This window comes from Dinoponera quadriceps, unplaced genomic scaffold (genome assembly GCF_001313825.1).
Source record: "Dinoponera quadriceps isolate SergipeBrazil2010 unplaced genomic scaffold, ASM131382v1 scaffold5144, whole genome shotgun sequence".
Taxonomy (NCBI): Eukaryota; Metazoa; Arthropoda; class Insecta; order Hymenoptera; family Formicidae; genus Dinoponera; species Dinoponera quadriceps.
The window spans coordinates 662,902-679,813 of NW_014560308.1; the positions used below are offsets into that span (position 1 = coordinate 662,902).

General features: G+C 49.0%; 1 protein-coding gene across 1 annotated transcript in view; it reads right to left on the minus strand.

Annotated features, from left to right (window-relative positions):
* The window catches only part of LOC106750722 (semaphorin-2A), a 189,201-nt gene extending 172,638 nt beyond the window's left edge, over nucleotides 1–16,563 (minus strand). Inside the window, exon 1 of the mRNA XM_014631247.1 lies at nucleotides 16,445–16,563. Within this exon, the coding sequence (XP_014486733.1) occupies nucleotides 16,445–16,550 (106 nt within the window). The 5' untranslated portion in view covers nucleotides 16,551–16,563. The remainder of the gene's footprint in view (nucleotides 1–16,444) is intronic.
* Between the last annotated feature and the right edge of the window lie 349 nt (nucleotides 16,564–16,912).

Consider the following 16,912-nt stretch of genomic DNA (forward strand, 5'->3'; position numbering starts at 1 on the left):
TTTGTACGAGTCGAGCACGGGACGAAGGATAGCGAACGCGATTATGCCGATCGAATTATCATCCTTCCGTGTACCACCTGCAACTTTCAATCGCGAGTCTCACATTTCCGATGCGACACGCGACTACCAATGAACGAAGAATCGAGCTTAGCGCATCTAATCTATCTATCTTTCGCCGGAAGCGCGTGTGCTTTGCGAGAAGATCGACACAGATGAGATAACGACGTCGCACTGTCGGAATCCTCTTTGCAATCGCGGTGTATCGCTTCGCCGTGGCGGACACGCCATAGAGAATTTCTGAAAGGCCGAAATACGCCGGAGTTCTCGACTACGCGCGTCGTCGCAGGATGCGGTCCGAAGGATGCTGCGGCAACGAAGTCAAGCGTGGTATATGAATAAGTCGATATGCTAATGCGAAAATCCTCTGAGTTAGCCGAGCCGGGGTCCCGAGCCGCGAGGAAGAAAGTTGCATCCAGGCCACGGTACAAAGTGTCTCGCGGTAACGCGGAAGTGGAGACAATTTTGTATCCTCGCAGACGCGCGCGCGGTGGTACCAGGTAATACCGCCGTAGCCGGCTACAGACCACTTCCTTTGTTGTTCGCAGAGCGACAGGGTTGCAGTCGGGGGTAAGGGAAGTCGTAAGAATTTTAGAACAAAGGGAGAGAGGCGAGCCGGTGTGGAAGCGTGGCTTTTCTTAGGTCTCGCCTTGCCCTACGCGAAGGTGGTCGGTCGGGTGCCGCGACCAACAAATCCGCCGGTCGGTCTATCCCATTTCATTGAAATAGTTTAGAATTGCATGAGGCTATTCGGTCGTTTCCCTTGCCGCCATCGTCGTTTCTTGCGACCGCTCTTACTCCACCGGCGGTTCATCCGAGCCGCCGTCTTTTCGGGAGATGCGTGCCGGTGAAGAGCCGGCAAATCGCCGGAAAAACCGTAAACTGCCGTCTCACTGCCGTTCGCGTTCAACGTTTGAAATATAAAGCGTCGGTGCACACGACGCAAGGGAGCGGGGACGTGGCCGCGAGAATCTCGCGCTCGTCGAGGTGGGACACGAGAAAGGTGAGAGCGGCGCTGAAGATGGATGCGCTGGAGAAATTTGACGTGAATTCTCATGCGAATTTTACGGACGCCGGGATACCCGCGTATTCTCATTTTCACGTTGGAATAACGATCCTATAAGAGTTGTCACTTTTGACCTTACCGTAAGAGCTGCCGTCTTTTTATCCTTGACGATGATGCGAGGGAAGAAATGAGCGAAAAAAAAAGCAGAATCCAAGCAAGCACTTCGCGCAGAAAAAGATGTCTATATATCGAACGATCGGGAAGTGATCAGTCATGCAGGCCGATGTTACTTCACGGATGACATGATCCTTCGTTAGTTCCACTTCAATGGTAGAGAGCGTCTGATCCGTCGTAAGACGCGAGTGATGAGACGGCTTCAGGCGCGCGATATTAAATATTCAAAGACGTCAAATCGTGTCCACATTATCCTCTTATTCCACGGAGGCGCTTCGCGCGCCTTTGAAGCTCCCACGCCTCGTTGCGCCTGAGTCGCGCGTCTGAATCGGCGGATCCCTTTTTGGGTGCGAACGAACGAATCGAAAATATTTGTCGCCACGAGGATCAACAAAATCCGCGTCCCTTAGTCGAGCGCAGCTCCACGTGTCTTGTAATTTCGCACGGTCTTCCGCCTCCTCACTTCTACAGCCATTCTCTTTCTCTCTCTTATTCCCTCGCTCGTATACGTAAAAATGCCTGCTTCAATACGGAGGGTAAGAGCCGTGACGCATAGAAAAATCGTAAGCAGCAAGAAAATTGACCAATCACAGCCAATTATTCCCCTTACGGTATAAAAATAACCCACTCTGATTGGTCAATTTGCTTACCGCTTACGTCTTACCGCTTGCGCGTTTTTGCGCGTGTCATGGAAGCCTAACGAGCAGGAGGGAAATAATAATAAATCGACGAGAGTTACGTCGCGACCGGCCGTTGCAATACGCGCATTTTACGGCGGATATATATATATATATATATTCGTGACGTGTAACGATGTATTATCGTTATAAACTTTCACGCTTGCGGATAATCGCCAACAATTACCGTCTAATACGCGTCGGCGGCTGAGAGAAGCATCGTCTATCCATATCGCACGCGAAGGCCCTAAACAGCGGCCGTAATTGCCCGGCTGTCTCGTTCTTATTATTCAGTGTTTCCTTCCGCCGAGAGACACGACAGCGCCGGTACCCCCGGTATAATCGCACTCATACAGCGGTAACGTTAGTCCCACCTTGCATAACAAGATACCGTTTCCACCCTCTTCGGTGTCTTCCTCTCCTTTTCGCCGGTCGAAAGGTGTGTCCGTAGGAGGGTAATCCACTAAATTATACTTAATACCTATGCGGCACCGCTCTCACTTATCTCTCATCCAAAACACATGGTACGCATCGGGATCTCATCATCTCGTTCGGTGGGGGGAGGGGGAGGGAGGGACGAAAAACGTATAATGGTCGCCTCTTCCGTATGGGATCCGGCCAACATCTCACTTGGCCGTAAGAATCCGTATGTTCTTTTGTTCCGCGAAATCCGCTTAACAGTCCCGCCGCGGCTTTATCCCGAACGAAACAGCCGGAGTGAGCACGTCAAAGAAAAATGTTGAATTTACAAAGACCACGGTTGCGGGTACACGCTGATTCCGCAACGAAAAGAGGGCATTAAACTTCGATGTAATGTAAATGGGTTGCCGAGTCATACGTGTGTGCGATTTGAAAGACTATCGAGCGAAGGATGGTAGGTTTCGATTGACGCGGTACAAAGAACGGGACGCGTGCGGGACGCGCGAGAGAGCTTTTTTCTCATCGTCGATGGAAGAAGAATCTGACAATCGGTCCTTTTTGCAAGATTAAAAGTCAGGAGCAACGTTGGCGAAATGACGTCCGCGACGGTGTCTCTTCTGATTTCTCATGCATGATTAATGGATTCGGCTCCGTTAGGTATCCTGTGTGCGTTCAACTCCAGCCGATTCCATCGTCGATTATGAAGCCGGCGCAATTCTCGCATTCTCGCCCAATTACCTTCGCGGCTTAGATCGCGTTCCGTTCTAATCCGTGGAATACTTACTCGGCTGAAGCGCCTTTGATAAACGGCTGCGGCGCGCGTCTACCGTACGCTCGAAGGGCGAAATTCGGGAATAGCGTGTTGTCGCTCGAGGAAAACTTTACTCTTTTACTCCCACTGTTATAACATATCCGTATATTAGGAGTAGTACTATTCAACGTATTCGAAGCTTCGAAGCTTCACTATAATTCGACATTTGACGACGAAGTTCGAACATTCGAAGTCGAATTATTCGGGGCTTCGAACTCTGTTCGAAGATTCTCGAAATATCGAAGCTGTTGATGGAACTAATTTTGAAGAATGCAACAAATATTATCAGAGAGTATCAGTTTAATTCAGGTAATACATTAAAACATCCAAAGACGTCGTAGAGACGTCTTTTAAATAACAAGACCTTGAAAAGATCGTCTCTAAAATACGTGTTATTTGTGGGGTATTTTTAGCTGAATCTTAAGATTTGTATTTGTCTGTAGTTTAAAACGAAGCGAATGAAAAAAAGCACAAATGATAAACAACAAATCTCATTAACTCTGTTTTAAAATAAAAGCAAATTTTCCCGTCAAATGTAACAGCATAACGCAATAAAGAAAATAATCACATTTTCTAGGACAATAAGTACCACTTATGACGCCTGCAAAACGACACATATTTTCTGAAATATCGAATATTCCAACATCGGAAATTCGAAGTTTCAAATATAATATCTAGCTCTAATTTGTATACTTGAGCAATTAAACAATCTGTAAAATACGACGCGCACGAACCTTTCTCGTTTGACACCTACGCTTGACTAAAATTAGTGCACCGTCGTGTGCACGCTTTACTTGATATTGGCGAACCCATCTCGTCTAACCCTCCCAAGACACCGTCCGCGTAAGGCTATACGGGAAAACAAGCACGTGACACCGTTCGCATATTCGCTAATTTTAGTAGGACCGTAATGTGCGTCTGCGGCCGATTAGGAGACGCGCTGTTGCGCCGGCCGTGTAAGCTCGTCGTGCAAAACGCGTCTCGCAGTCCCCGCATTCCGTTCCGATCCGCAGAACACTCAGTCAGGTAAAGCGTCTTTGATAGACCGTCGTTGCACATACGCTGTGATGGGTGTTGCGCGGAAGATGGGCGCGAGGGGCGACGAGACGAGAGAGAGAGAGAGAGAGAGAAAAGGGCGACCCCACTCGAAGGAGAAAGAGAAGGTACGACGGTCGTCGGTACGGGGTGTGATCATCAAAGTGACCCACACCCCGTTAAACGGCTCACGTCTCGATCACAGACAAGCCGGAGCAATGCCGCCGAGTGATACCAAGGGCTGCTCGCCGGCCGAGGGTGTCACGGTGGATTTAATTAATGCAATTTAGCATCCATCCATCATCTCTCGCGTTTTTGCCTTAACGAGGGCTGCTACTGTCGGCGCCGTTGCTACCGCTAGCGTGGACGCTGCTGCTAGCTAGCTGCTGGATGTTGCTGCCGCTAGTACGGTGTCTACGTGGCACTTTAACGACGAGCAAGCCTCTCTCGATTATATCGACACCTGCCCCGGCGCAGCCCTTCTTCCCGCCGCGACCGGCCGCCGTCTCGCACCGTGGAACCGGGGCTTTACGATCACCCGGTCGTATGAAACTGCGCCGTACAAGCAACGCGCGATAATCCGCTGTCTGTGTAGCCTCGTCAGTGTGTAGGCACGTCGCGTGGCTGTGTACGTAGGAGCCAGCTGCTACCGATACATCGCTCTCGTATCGGGGCAATCGTCGGGTAATAATAGTGAAAAAAAGCGGACAAAGCCGCGCACAAAGCTCTTGTCCCTCGCTCGTTTTCGTGCAGGTCCTCTCTCCTTCTCTCTCGTCCTCGACCCCGCGTCTTGTTAGTAACCGCCGCAAACAGGCGGCCGTCGTCGTGTCCCGCGACATCGCGCGCCGCATTTAAGTGAGACGTATCACACGTCGACGACACAAAGCCGTTTTACAGCTACTACCTGCGGGCTCCGACGGACGATTTACTCGACGTCCGCAGGAAGAATTAAAGAGCCCCCTCTGATTGATATCGACTTTCGATCGCGACGCTTTGATATACACGACACTCGATAACTCGGACGAGGTATCGTCAATATCTCGCGGGTACTTGGAGCCGTCTCATCCGCCGGGTCGATACGGCGATATTTCCGAATGACTTCGCCTCCGTGTCGTCGAAGTTGCGACGTTCACTTTCACTTTCGCGCGCGGTAAGTTCACCGGCAAGACACCACCGCTCTACACGGCTAGTCACGCCGATCAACGTTTCGCAACGCTGTGTGCAACGTGGAAAGAAGCGCGCACGTACGGACCGGCCGATCGAACCGCGATTGAAACATACGCCGGGGATCGGATCCTACGATGTGTGCTCGTTCGTAGAATCGGAGGAGAGAGGCGGAGGCAATGGACGTGTAATCGCGCGCGAGGTAGTATCCGCTCGTCGGCCAGAATGGCTCTCGATAAGGCGAACACGGGAGAGAATCTTCTTCTGCGTTTCTGCAATCGTCCTGGAAATCGTCGCGATTTCAGCTGGGTTTCGGTGTTAAGCGAGTGTTCAAACACCGGAGCTGCGCGCGAGCAGCCGCGACACTCGGCCAATCTCCGACGCGCGGTTACCAGAAGTACGGGAAATAATACGAACGCGGTGACGTCACTAAAAGCCTGTCCTCGAGACGGGGAGAACGACGATAGCTCATGCCTCTTTAATTTCATTATCCGTCGCGAAGTTTCAACGAGGAATATCTTCGCTTTGAGTATCGGCACCAGTCTTATCGCGCTTTAACAAACACCCCCGCGCCCACCGTACGACGTGTACTTTAAATTAAAACCGTGCCGTCGATAATACCGACGCTACATATTATTAATACGGCTGTGACAACATCAGTTTTATTAATATCGATCGAACGAGAAAGGTGCTTTCAATAGCGCGCTCTCCGGCAGCGGACAACGTGTGAGCGGGAAAATCGTATAAGTGCGGGAAACGATGCTGGAAGAACAAGATCGCAATGGCCGGGAAGTTTGTACAGCTTGTACGGCTGAGCTTAGTGTGGTCGCGCGTACAGGATTATATAACGCGAAACGGTTTCAGCTCCGAAATGGTGCCGGCATCATTTTGAGTTTAACGATGAAACCACAGACAGACACACACACACACAATGGCACTTTTACGCGACCGAGCAGATTATCGTATTCGTATCGGGCAGGTTAGCGACTCGCACACCGTGCATTCCGTCCTGGAATTTCGCTCTCTCGAGACGCGCTATTATGGAAAAGGAGCCGGCACGGTAATTTTCGCGCCGTGTTCTAACCGACCCGTAGAAATCGCTCAATCGCGGCCAAGCGTGTCGTAATAGATCCCGGATCGGCGGATGTACGCGAGATTGGACAAGGCGATTGCGACAGTTAAACGATTCGGCGCGTGTACGTATCCAGCCGGGCGGGAAAAACCGGCACGCATTTCGGGCGACTCGTTACGCGCGGCCCGCGCGCCGATAGTAACTCCGATCGACATTGAAATATTAGTCGCGTTAGTTCTACAAATGGATTTCGCTCGCAGGAAGCGGTCCTGTCACGACAATACGCCGCGGCGATGTGAAATCCTCATATCGACGTTTATCTTCCGCCAGGTGAGAATAATGTATGAGGCCTTCGAATTAACCGAATGGCTGCGATCGGTACTGGATAGCGGCAACAATCCCGGCCGGCATTTAGGTATTAATAACGATTATCGGAGAACGGTCTATCGCGAGCGGCGTGCACGCGTCGCAATACAGACTTTTTCACAAAGAGGCCCGGCGAGACCGCGACGAGCGGGCTGAATCGCGCGGGATCCCCGGCAGCAGGCGTCATCGAAATAGTCCGCGTAATTACGTTAACGAGCGTTGCTTGCGCCAGTTACGCATTAACTCGCGCTTACCAGCCGCACACACTTTTCGCGAGCAGACGCGGCCCGGCGAGAGAGCGCGCTCGATGAATGCCGGCTTAATTGGTGGGCGAGGCCTCTCTAATTATATAGCTGATTGTCGATGCGTCCATCGGCGAGCCGCCATCTGCATTACCAGTGATTACAGTGTGACGTCCGCTCGAAACGATCTCGTCCCCGCGACGCGCCTAACTCTCCTGCCCTCGATCTCTCGCCCGACCAATTCGGCCTGATTATACATTCCGTTTTCGGCTATTCGGGCAGTAGTGCATTTTTCACGAGCAGTTAACTGAAGTAATTAGTCATCGGGCGGCAAGCAACCGGAATAAACGGTCCAACCTGGGAGATAGGGAGCGAGCGAGAGAAAGAGGGAGGATGAGAAAGAGAGAGCGTTCTGCGCGAGCCGCGATCGATACGTCCCGCCGGAACGGAACTTCGGGGGCTTTAGAACTGTCAATTGAATGCCGAATGCAGACCGAACGAGTATCGAGTGGCCGACAAGAAAGATCGATGCGTCTATATAATCCCGGTAGGTTTAAAACGCGCCGGTAAAACCGGCGACCTCGGACGGAAAATGCTCGGCTACCTTCGATGTTCGCGACGCGCCTTCCTCGCGGCGCGTCTCCGCGCGTGGGCGAGCGTACGAACGAGGCGGCTCAGGAATTCAGTCGTCGCTTTATTCCTCGCAACCTGGAACGTTTCGAACGACACCGAGAGAGGATTAGAAAGAGAGAGAGAGAGAGAGAGAGGAGGTGAGGCGTGGAAATAAAATAAAATACTCGGACGCGTCCGACCGCACCGTTCTGTGCAGTAATATCGCCCCTATCGGCATTTAGACCGCGGCGTTACGAACGGTTACCAAAAGCCGCGGACCAGCAGGCGCATTCGATATCATACTAGCGGCGTTATTAATTCCCAGTGGTTCCATCGTATACACGCTCGGGACGATTGCCGTTAATCGTGTCTGCGGGCCGGTTAATCGTTCAGGTCGAGATGCTTGATTAAAGTGGAGCGAATAAGCGCCGATAATGATCGCACATTCAATCACTGGCGGCATTCTTGCGGGCCACTGGTCCGTCGCGATCCCCGTCGTCGAAAATTAACGTCGCCTTACGACGACAACGTGTTCTTCTTCTTTCGTTATCGCGACCCGTTCCCGTCTCAATCGCCGGATTATTCCCGTGCCGAATATCTTCATTCGCCGAATCTCGCTGACACTCGAGCCGGAATAATGCGGTCCCTTTTCGGTGTTTCGATTCCGGAACAATAACTCGACATTATACAAATCAAACGGGCGTTGATATTCATGAACCCGAAGCCGGAGGGTGAAGGTATAATTGCATTACGCGAACACCCTAAAATACGGCGACGGGGAGAGATCCATTCCGTGTCCCTCTATCGACGCTCCCCCCCCCCCCCNCGCGCGCGCATCGAGTTTTCTCTCGTATAATCGCCCGTGTTTCACGCGTTTTCACCTCGAGTCAGACGTAGAAGCGTTGATTGGGAAAAAAAAAAAATGGTGCGAATTCCAGTCGTGCGATCGGCTGAGCCTCGACCGAGCCCTTTTCCAAACGCAACATTTTGTTTACTACCGCCGATTTTTGTCCATCGTCAATCTGTTATCGGGCGTATCCTCAATTAGCGATGGCATTCAGGTGCAAATACGCGGAGTCGGACAGCGTTACTGTTTAACATTGCCGTTTCCTCAGCGGTTGACCATTCCATTCTCAAACAAACATATGATTACTCAACCGCAAGCTCGATTGCAGTCGTATGTGATTATGGTCGGCAACAATGCGGTGGACGGCCGTAATCATGATGATATGCGTCATGCGTAGGCGGACGATGCGCTCGTGCGGAATGGCAAAAGCGCGACGCCGGCGATAACGAATCCGGGGGAGGAAGAAGCGAGCGGGCCGGGGCGGAACGACGGTACGAGAGGAGAACAGACGACAGGTACGCCTTTCAGTTTTGTGCGGCGAGGGGAAATTGAAACAGCTAACCGCGTTGGCGTTGACGAGGGTGAAGGGAGAAGAGAGACTGCGTAGCGAAAAGAGGCGACTATCGGGGTAGACGGTTCGGTTGAGGGAGTGCGGACAAGAGAGACAGACGGAGGGAGAGAGCGGGAGAGAGCGAGCGAACGGGAAAGAGAGAGGGAGAGAGAGAGAGAACGAGAGGGCGTTGGTACCATGCGGGAGAGATTCAATCAAACGAACGCATATAAATGAGTCGTTTCAGGGTAAAACTGAATTATACGCCGGCGCTTCTATATCCACAGGCGCGCGCGTCACGCGTGCACGTATACGCGCGCGCTCACACGCGAGTAAACGGATCACAGTTGCTGTCGCGAACGAACTATGGAGAGAGCGTTGTATATGCCGGCGAATATCCGGGAATGTTCGCCGGCGGACCCTTACTCGAAAAGATTCGTTTGGATAACGCGACGATTCAGCGACACAATCGAGAGGTCGGAGCGGCCGCGTAGGGTTGAACAAAAACGGACAAAGGTCGGTGACGGGAGGGAAGAAACCGCGGCGCGAGGAAGGATTTCGGTACGACTGGATATTAGCGCAATCCGATCTACATGGGAGATTCTTGTAAATGGATTTCTTAACCGCTGCTCTCAGTAGAATGAGATAAAAGAGAGAGAGAGAGAGCTCTCTAGAGAGACAGAGAGGAATAATATCCCGTACAATTGCTAAAAACGATGAAAAGGAGACCGTAATATTCAGTGGCGGATAAAGGAAGAATTACATGCGCGCAGGGGAATATTTTCAGAAATACGTACACGCGCAGCACTGTGTCTCCTATATTACATCTGTCCTCCGCGAAGATCACACGCGACAAATCTTTCCTCTCGGGCTAAAGTTATCCCGCGCCGAACAATAAAGAGCCTGACAAGAAATAACGGTCGTCCCTCGCGGAAGAGAGAAGTGGACGGCCTCCGTAGCATGAGTGACGGCGGCGCGGAAGGGGGATGTGGAGAATAGTGCGAGAGTGAGATAACGAGAGAAATATAAAAAGAGAACGGAGAGGGAGAGAGAAAGAGAGAGAAATGGAGAACCGGCGCGGACCGCAGTAGGAAATTAAATAACCAAACTTTTCCACAAGGATCCCGGGGGTTACTTTGGAAGCCAACGCCGGGCAGGGCAATGGCAATGGCGGTGAAGTGACTGGAAAGAATCAAAAGAACAAACGGTAGCTACGGGTGGTGGGAGGGGAGGAGTAGCAGGGGCGTCGGATGCGGGGTGAGGGTGAGCGAGGGCCGCAAGAACTGTAAGATAAACGTGCCTCGGCCCGCCGTCCCGTGTCCTCTTTGTCCTACGCCGATCCTGGCGTCGCTTCAACGAATTTTCGAACTTTTCGCCGTCCTCCACCTCGTCCTCCTCCTATACCGTCCCTCGGTCCACCATTCTTCTCGGTTTTACTGGCCTGCATTGGGCGCGAGCCGCGTCGTCACGCTCGCTCACGGAAAAGTTCACCCGAAATCTTTCTCCTCGTTTCTTACCGCCGGGAGACTCCACTTTCCTCGCGCCAAGTTTCTTCATTATGCCAATGACCCGTTGTGTCGTATCACGTAGAGAGAACTACGTCAGGACGTAGCGGACGACACGTCGCGGACTCCGTCGACCCGCTCGATGTAACGATTGCCGAAAGATTGCACGGTGGATAACCGCGCGACCGTCCGCGCGCTCTGTTGCTCCACTTTGCTTCTTCTCTCGGTAAATATCGATGAGCGAAGACGTTGCTCTATTCTCTATTCACGATCTAAAAAGACTTATCGGTACATGCATCTCACATTGGATCAGCTGTGAATTAAATAAGTGACGAGTAATCGACATAATTGTCTCCCGTTAATCGTATAATATTCCGGCGCTTTCTTTATACGATTACGAATAATTAAATATGATCTCGATTGCAAAATTTACATTTTACAATTTAATTTATCTATACCATATGCAAATGACGCGCGACACGAGGACGTTTGATACTCATGATTTATAGACGGGTTTCTAAAATTCAAATCGGGGCTGAGGGTCATCGTCCTGAGTTAATCTTCGATGCGCCTCGAACGGCAATTGAAAACGCGAACGATCATCATCGGAAGAAATGCGCAAATCGGGCCACCTTTAACGGCGTATCGTAGGCGATCGACGAACATAATGAAGGAACAAGCTGCTTTGAGTCCCGTAGACGCTGATAATTGGACCAGGCTTTCGCAACACGAGCTTTAGTTCAATCCCCTGTCCCCTCGTCCTGCTTTATCTAGCCGTCGAGGACCAAGGTGTCCAGAATAGCTCGAGGTAACGAGGCAATCTAGAAACGCGATTTGGCTTAACGACAAGAGCGATTTCCAATCACTGGTATACAACGGCGTCTAGAAAATCGCATGATCGAATCATCGGAAAACTTTGGCTACCTTCGACATACATTCCGATGATAAAATCCGTCCTCGTTACGTTTATCGTCAAACCGTATCCAAGATTATTCACGTGCCGTGTCAAATTAAGTACAAGAGCAAAATATTACGTGGGATATTGTATTAGACAACTGATGTAAAGCGTCGTATAACAAATTCAATTAGAGTTACTCAATATGTCGTCGTCACTTTGACTAATTCGGTTTGACTAATTCACTAATTCACTTTGACTAATTACGTCACTCTGATAATTTTATCAGATATTCCACTTCAAGCAAGGTTTTAGGACCGAATATAACTAGAAAAGGAAGGGAGAACCTGAGTCGAAAGTTTGATTCTGCATTATTCCTGCAAATTTCATCGAACTTAAAGGACCAATGAAATGTGATGTGAAATACTTAGAGGTATGTGATATATTCTCCTACATTTCAACATTCTGCGATTTCTAAATTCCATCAATTCCGCCAATATTTTCAATGTAAATAAAGAAAAACTAATGAGATTGTGGGAAGGGAAGTTCGTTGTTCTATTTGCCCATTAATTCCAATATTTACCTGTATTATTTAATATTTGAATATCGCACATAATCTATCTGCAATGGACTGAATTACACAATTAATATATTTTAATTATTGATATTACGAAAAAAAATTAAACACAGTATTGAAATGTGCGATTAAAGTGTTGAAATATGTGAATATTGGAAATTGAAAAGTAGAAATAGAATAATAATTAAATAATAACTATTGAACAAGTGCTTCTTTTCAATCCGGAGGAAAAGTTTGCAGTAAGTAAATAATCGTAGCATCAAAGTAGGACGATAGTCTATATGGTGTTATATCTTGAAATAACCCACTGATCCTTCAAGTTCGGCGATACTTTCAAGATTAATGTAGAACCGGAAGTCCGCCTCGTACAGACGAATAGAACGTGGATCGTCACAAATAAAGTGAAATTGAGTGCCGACGCGTGAGAATGTATACACGGCGAAACGGCATCGCGTGCCGGACCCGTCAGCAGTGACCCCTTCATCGATGTTGAAAGGAGCCACTGCGGCTGTAATACCGCGGGATGAAGACTTCAACAAACGCCGAGATTCGGTTGCCTCGGATGATGGATGGCGACCTGGCCCGAAAGGGGAAAGAGTCCCGGTGAGTGAAAAGAGCAAAGTGAGGGGATACACGAAAGAGAGTAAAGAGTAACGAGATGACATGCACGATAGAGATAGAATCGACGCGGGAAATACATACATGCATACATACATATACATATGTGTATATATATATATATATATATATACGGAGGATCGATAAAAAAAAAGATAAAAAAGAGATTGGCAGCGCATCGCGAGAAACTTTTCGCGGGAAGTTGCGAAAGACGGACAATCTCCGCGCGGACAGGGAGATACCCGTCGCGCCTGGCGTCATCAGGAGGTTACAACCGTTCCACAGTTCCGACGGACGAACGCAATTTTTCATGGATGCTACGGAGGCGGAAGTCTACCGGAAGCCGGAAGCAGGATCGGCGAATCCGCGAAACGCGCGAGAGAGGAACAAAGCTCCGGCCGGACGCGCGTCTCGCGTGTATTCGTGAGTAAAAAAGCGCGGCCTTATCTCACCCGAGAGAGATTAATGCGGTTTGATGAATCGCGATGTCTCTCGCTGTCGCGTATAATTGTGGCCGTTCTTCACTCCCTCATACGTGAGGTAATATCCGGGTTATGCCGTCACATATTTACCTCCGTGAACGGGAAAATCGCGTACTGTGCAACTCGACTTGAAATAATACATGCAATATGACATATTAAAGGAAATCTATAATGTGATATCGATACTATGTACGATACCACGGCAGTTTTCAATAACCGAACATGATCACATTTGCGATAATATTTCAAATGATCTTTATCTTCATTAAATGTGTATTATATTTGGTATCATATTTCATCATAATATTTGGTACATCAAATTAGCGAACTAGAATATATATTCAAACGGTGAACAGCTAACCGCTGTTATTAGGCCCGACCGAAATATAATCTAACTTAAAATCTAATTAAATAAACTGAGCTACAAAATAAAAATGTGATTATTAGCTGTAGGTCGAAAAGAAGGAAAGGTTCCGGCAGAACGTGTGAACATAGGAATCGAGTTGAAATATTTAATATTTCATCGTACATGAGAAAGCGTCCTCGGATTTTGAGGAAGCGATGAAACGGAAGGGAGAGAGAGCGGATTGAAAATGCGTTGTTACATTAACCCGATTATAGAAGAACCATGATGAATCCATATATACACCAAGTAACTTTATTGATGATTGTGCATCAATAAATATAATAAATAAAATTGAAAATGAGTCGTAAATCTACCTAGTCCTTATCTTTAGTCGTTATCTAACTTGAGAAGATAAATCAATAATCAGTTAAACATTGATTTCTCCCGATTCTGTCCTTGTGCGGCGAAAACCAATTTTCAGCCGTGAAATCTTTCTCGGAAGAAAGCGTTTTGTTATCAGCGGAGAAAGAAGAAAAGACGTGTAAGGAATGAGGGCGCAGTATGATAGTGTAGAATGGTCAGTGAATAGACGGCAAACAAACACAGCAAGATGGCGTGGAAGATGGAGATATGAAAACGGAGAAAGAACAGACGATGGCATAGGTATTACATCAAAGGCCATCGTCGGAAACGGAAGTGAGGTGATGCTTATTCAGTCGGAAGTTGCAACGTGGCTTACTTGGCCTCGCAGAAAGTCGAGTGAGTGAGCGTGAGTGTGAAGGAGGGAGAGAGAGATTTATTGTTTATTGAATCAAACATTCGTTTGTTCCATTCCAAAAAGACAAATTCGTTTCAATTAAAGACATTTCATTAAACTCACAGNCGATCTATCGGCCGGAAGACGTAGATACTCTATCTACGCTACCTACGGCGACCGCGATAGATAACTCTCTCTTCAGAAAACTCGGTAAAACTACTGCGGCTCGCCGCGTCGACCGCTCATAACGCGCGAATCTGCTGTCCCTGTTCCGCTGATCGATTTCGTCGGAGCTTCCCAATTACAATCGCGGCGACGGATAAACCCCGCTTATCCGTAGAAGCGTCGGAAATCACCTTGACGCGTTATTCTTCGGACAACGTGAAATAAGCCGACGTTCATATGGATGTGAGAACCGAGACCTTCTGTGTCCGACGGCGGGTACGTCCGAAAGCACTTTTCCCTTTCGGTTTGCGTAATCCCGCGGAAAATAAGGTACGCCGGGCGAAGAGAGCGTTACGACGAAATGTTATCGTCCCCGTAAATATTCCGAATGCTCTCCCGGTGCAAGAAAACGCAGGAAGAAGGGCGCGAACGCGCGACCGGCTGGCTGCATCGGACTGGCGGTGAGTTAGCGCGAGTGAGCCATTATTATGTCGCGCGAGTACAGTGGACGTAATTAAACGTCCGAGAGGCGCGCGCTCTGTTCGAATGGGTTAAAAGATCGGAATTTCCGATAGCTCGTTAAAACGCCGGCGCATTCGAGGACACGCTGAGAGAAAGACAGAGATAGAGAGATAGAGAGAGAGAGAGAGAGAGAGTGGCGGAAAACGCGCAACCGATTTCGCGCCGCTCGCCGCGTTCTACAGCAACGGTGTGGCGAGGCGTGATTAATACCGAAATACGAATGACTTTATTCATGAGGGGCCCACGCCTTGTTATGCAGATCGAATTTATGGCTAAATCATACGGTGCCCTCGGACGGTATCCCGCGGTCGTCAACGTTACCTCTCTTCGCATTTCTCGCTCGCGGCGACGGTGCGAAATCAGGATAACGAGGCTGAATACGAAGCGCGCGGGAGAAAGAGAGCAAGCAACGGCTGCGAGTCGGCGGCTACATTATGAATATGCCTTAAAGTAGCTTTCTAACGGACGCTCTGCAGCCTCTCCTGTCTTTCTCTTTCCTCCTCTATCCCCCCCCCCCCCNTCTCTCTCTCTCTCTCTCTCTTTGTATATTCTTTCCCGCTCTGTCTCATTGTTTTTCTCCCTTCGCCTTTTCCGTCTGTCTCCTCCCTCTGGGTACACCACCAGCGTCCACCGTTCTCCTCGTTTTCGCCTCTCCCGCCTTCATCGTCCTCCATCCGCCTCGCCGGCACGTCTGCCCGTTCTCGGACTCGGTAGCGAGATAGACGTTTATCTCTCGTCTCTACAAACTGCGCTCGCTCGCGTTGCGAGGCAGGAAATTCAGGCGATCGATAGGATACCGCATCAGAATCACTCACGGGCGAGCGCTCGTTTCTCTTGCATTCTTGCCGCTGACTGTAATGTTGCAACAAGACGACCGCCGTTCCTCGCGCACGGTACGCGTTGCCCTCCGTTACGTGTCTGCGACTAAAGCTATTCGCGAACGTCACGTCTCCTCTAATACGTCGCGGTTTTTCCAGCGCTTCGCACAGTTCATGAAGTCCCCGGTGGTGTATTATAAAATTCTACCAGAATCGTTGCCCGGATTGCGCGAGTTCTTTTTTTTTTTTTATTTTCGCATAATTAATTCATGACTTCTTTTTTCGCCTGACTTTTTTCGAGCGCTTTAATTGAACGTTAATAAATACCCGACCATTTATCAGAAAGCTTAGCACGCTTCGCCGGGAAATGTATAATTGCGAAAAACCAGCCGTCCCTTCAGCCGATTATTACGCTAACGAGCCTTCAAAGGTGGAATATCCAATACATTAAATAGAAATTTATCATCAGCACACCGCCGCGCTGTCAGTACCGTCGCATTAAACTACCGTTACGGTAACGACGATTCATTATATTCGCGATACCCAATTGAAACGCGGCGGTGTAGTCTCTGGTGATGCCGAGTGATCGGACTCCTCTGGGTTCTATCGCGTTTTTTTTCTTTCTTTCTTTCAATGTGAAACTCAGTCGATAGAAGGGGAGATGAGGATGTTTATTTAAGAAAGCGAACACATCACTGAAGACCGGAGTATTAACCGGTTACTCACCTTCGTGCAGTTTCTCCAGGGTTCCCTCGGCCGAGACTCCAGCGAAGAAGAAGACGAGCCACAGCAAGCCGACCATTCTTCCAATTCGATTTCTTGACGTATCCATTCCGTTAGCACTTAGATACTGCAACAGAAACGTACAGGACATTAATGCACACACGTGCGTAACGTGAAACGTGAACGTCTCGTTACATATTCGAACGGGAAAATGTAACCAGGAACCAAAACAATTGATTTACACCTCATCGAGATTATACCCGGATCGAAATTTTAAATTTTACGTTAAGTCTTCAAATGGAGAAAACGGAAGTAAATTCCCGCTTATAGCATCAAAGGGGCGCAATGTGTGTCCCTTTAAAGCTACGAAGAGAATTTAGAGTTAGAATAGTCATCCAGGGTCTAAACGTTAGATCTACATTAAGTCCCCAAATGAGGGGAAATAGCAATAACTTCCTCTGTTTAGCACGA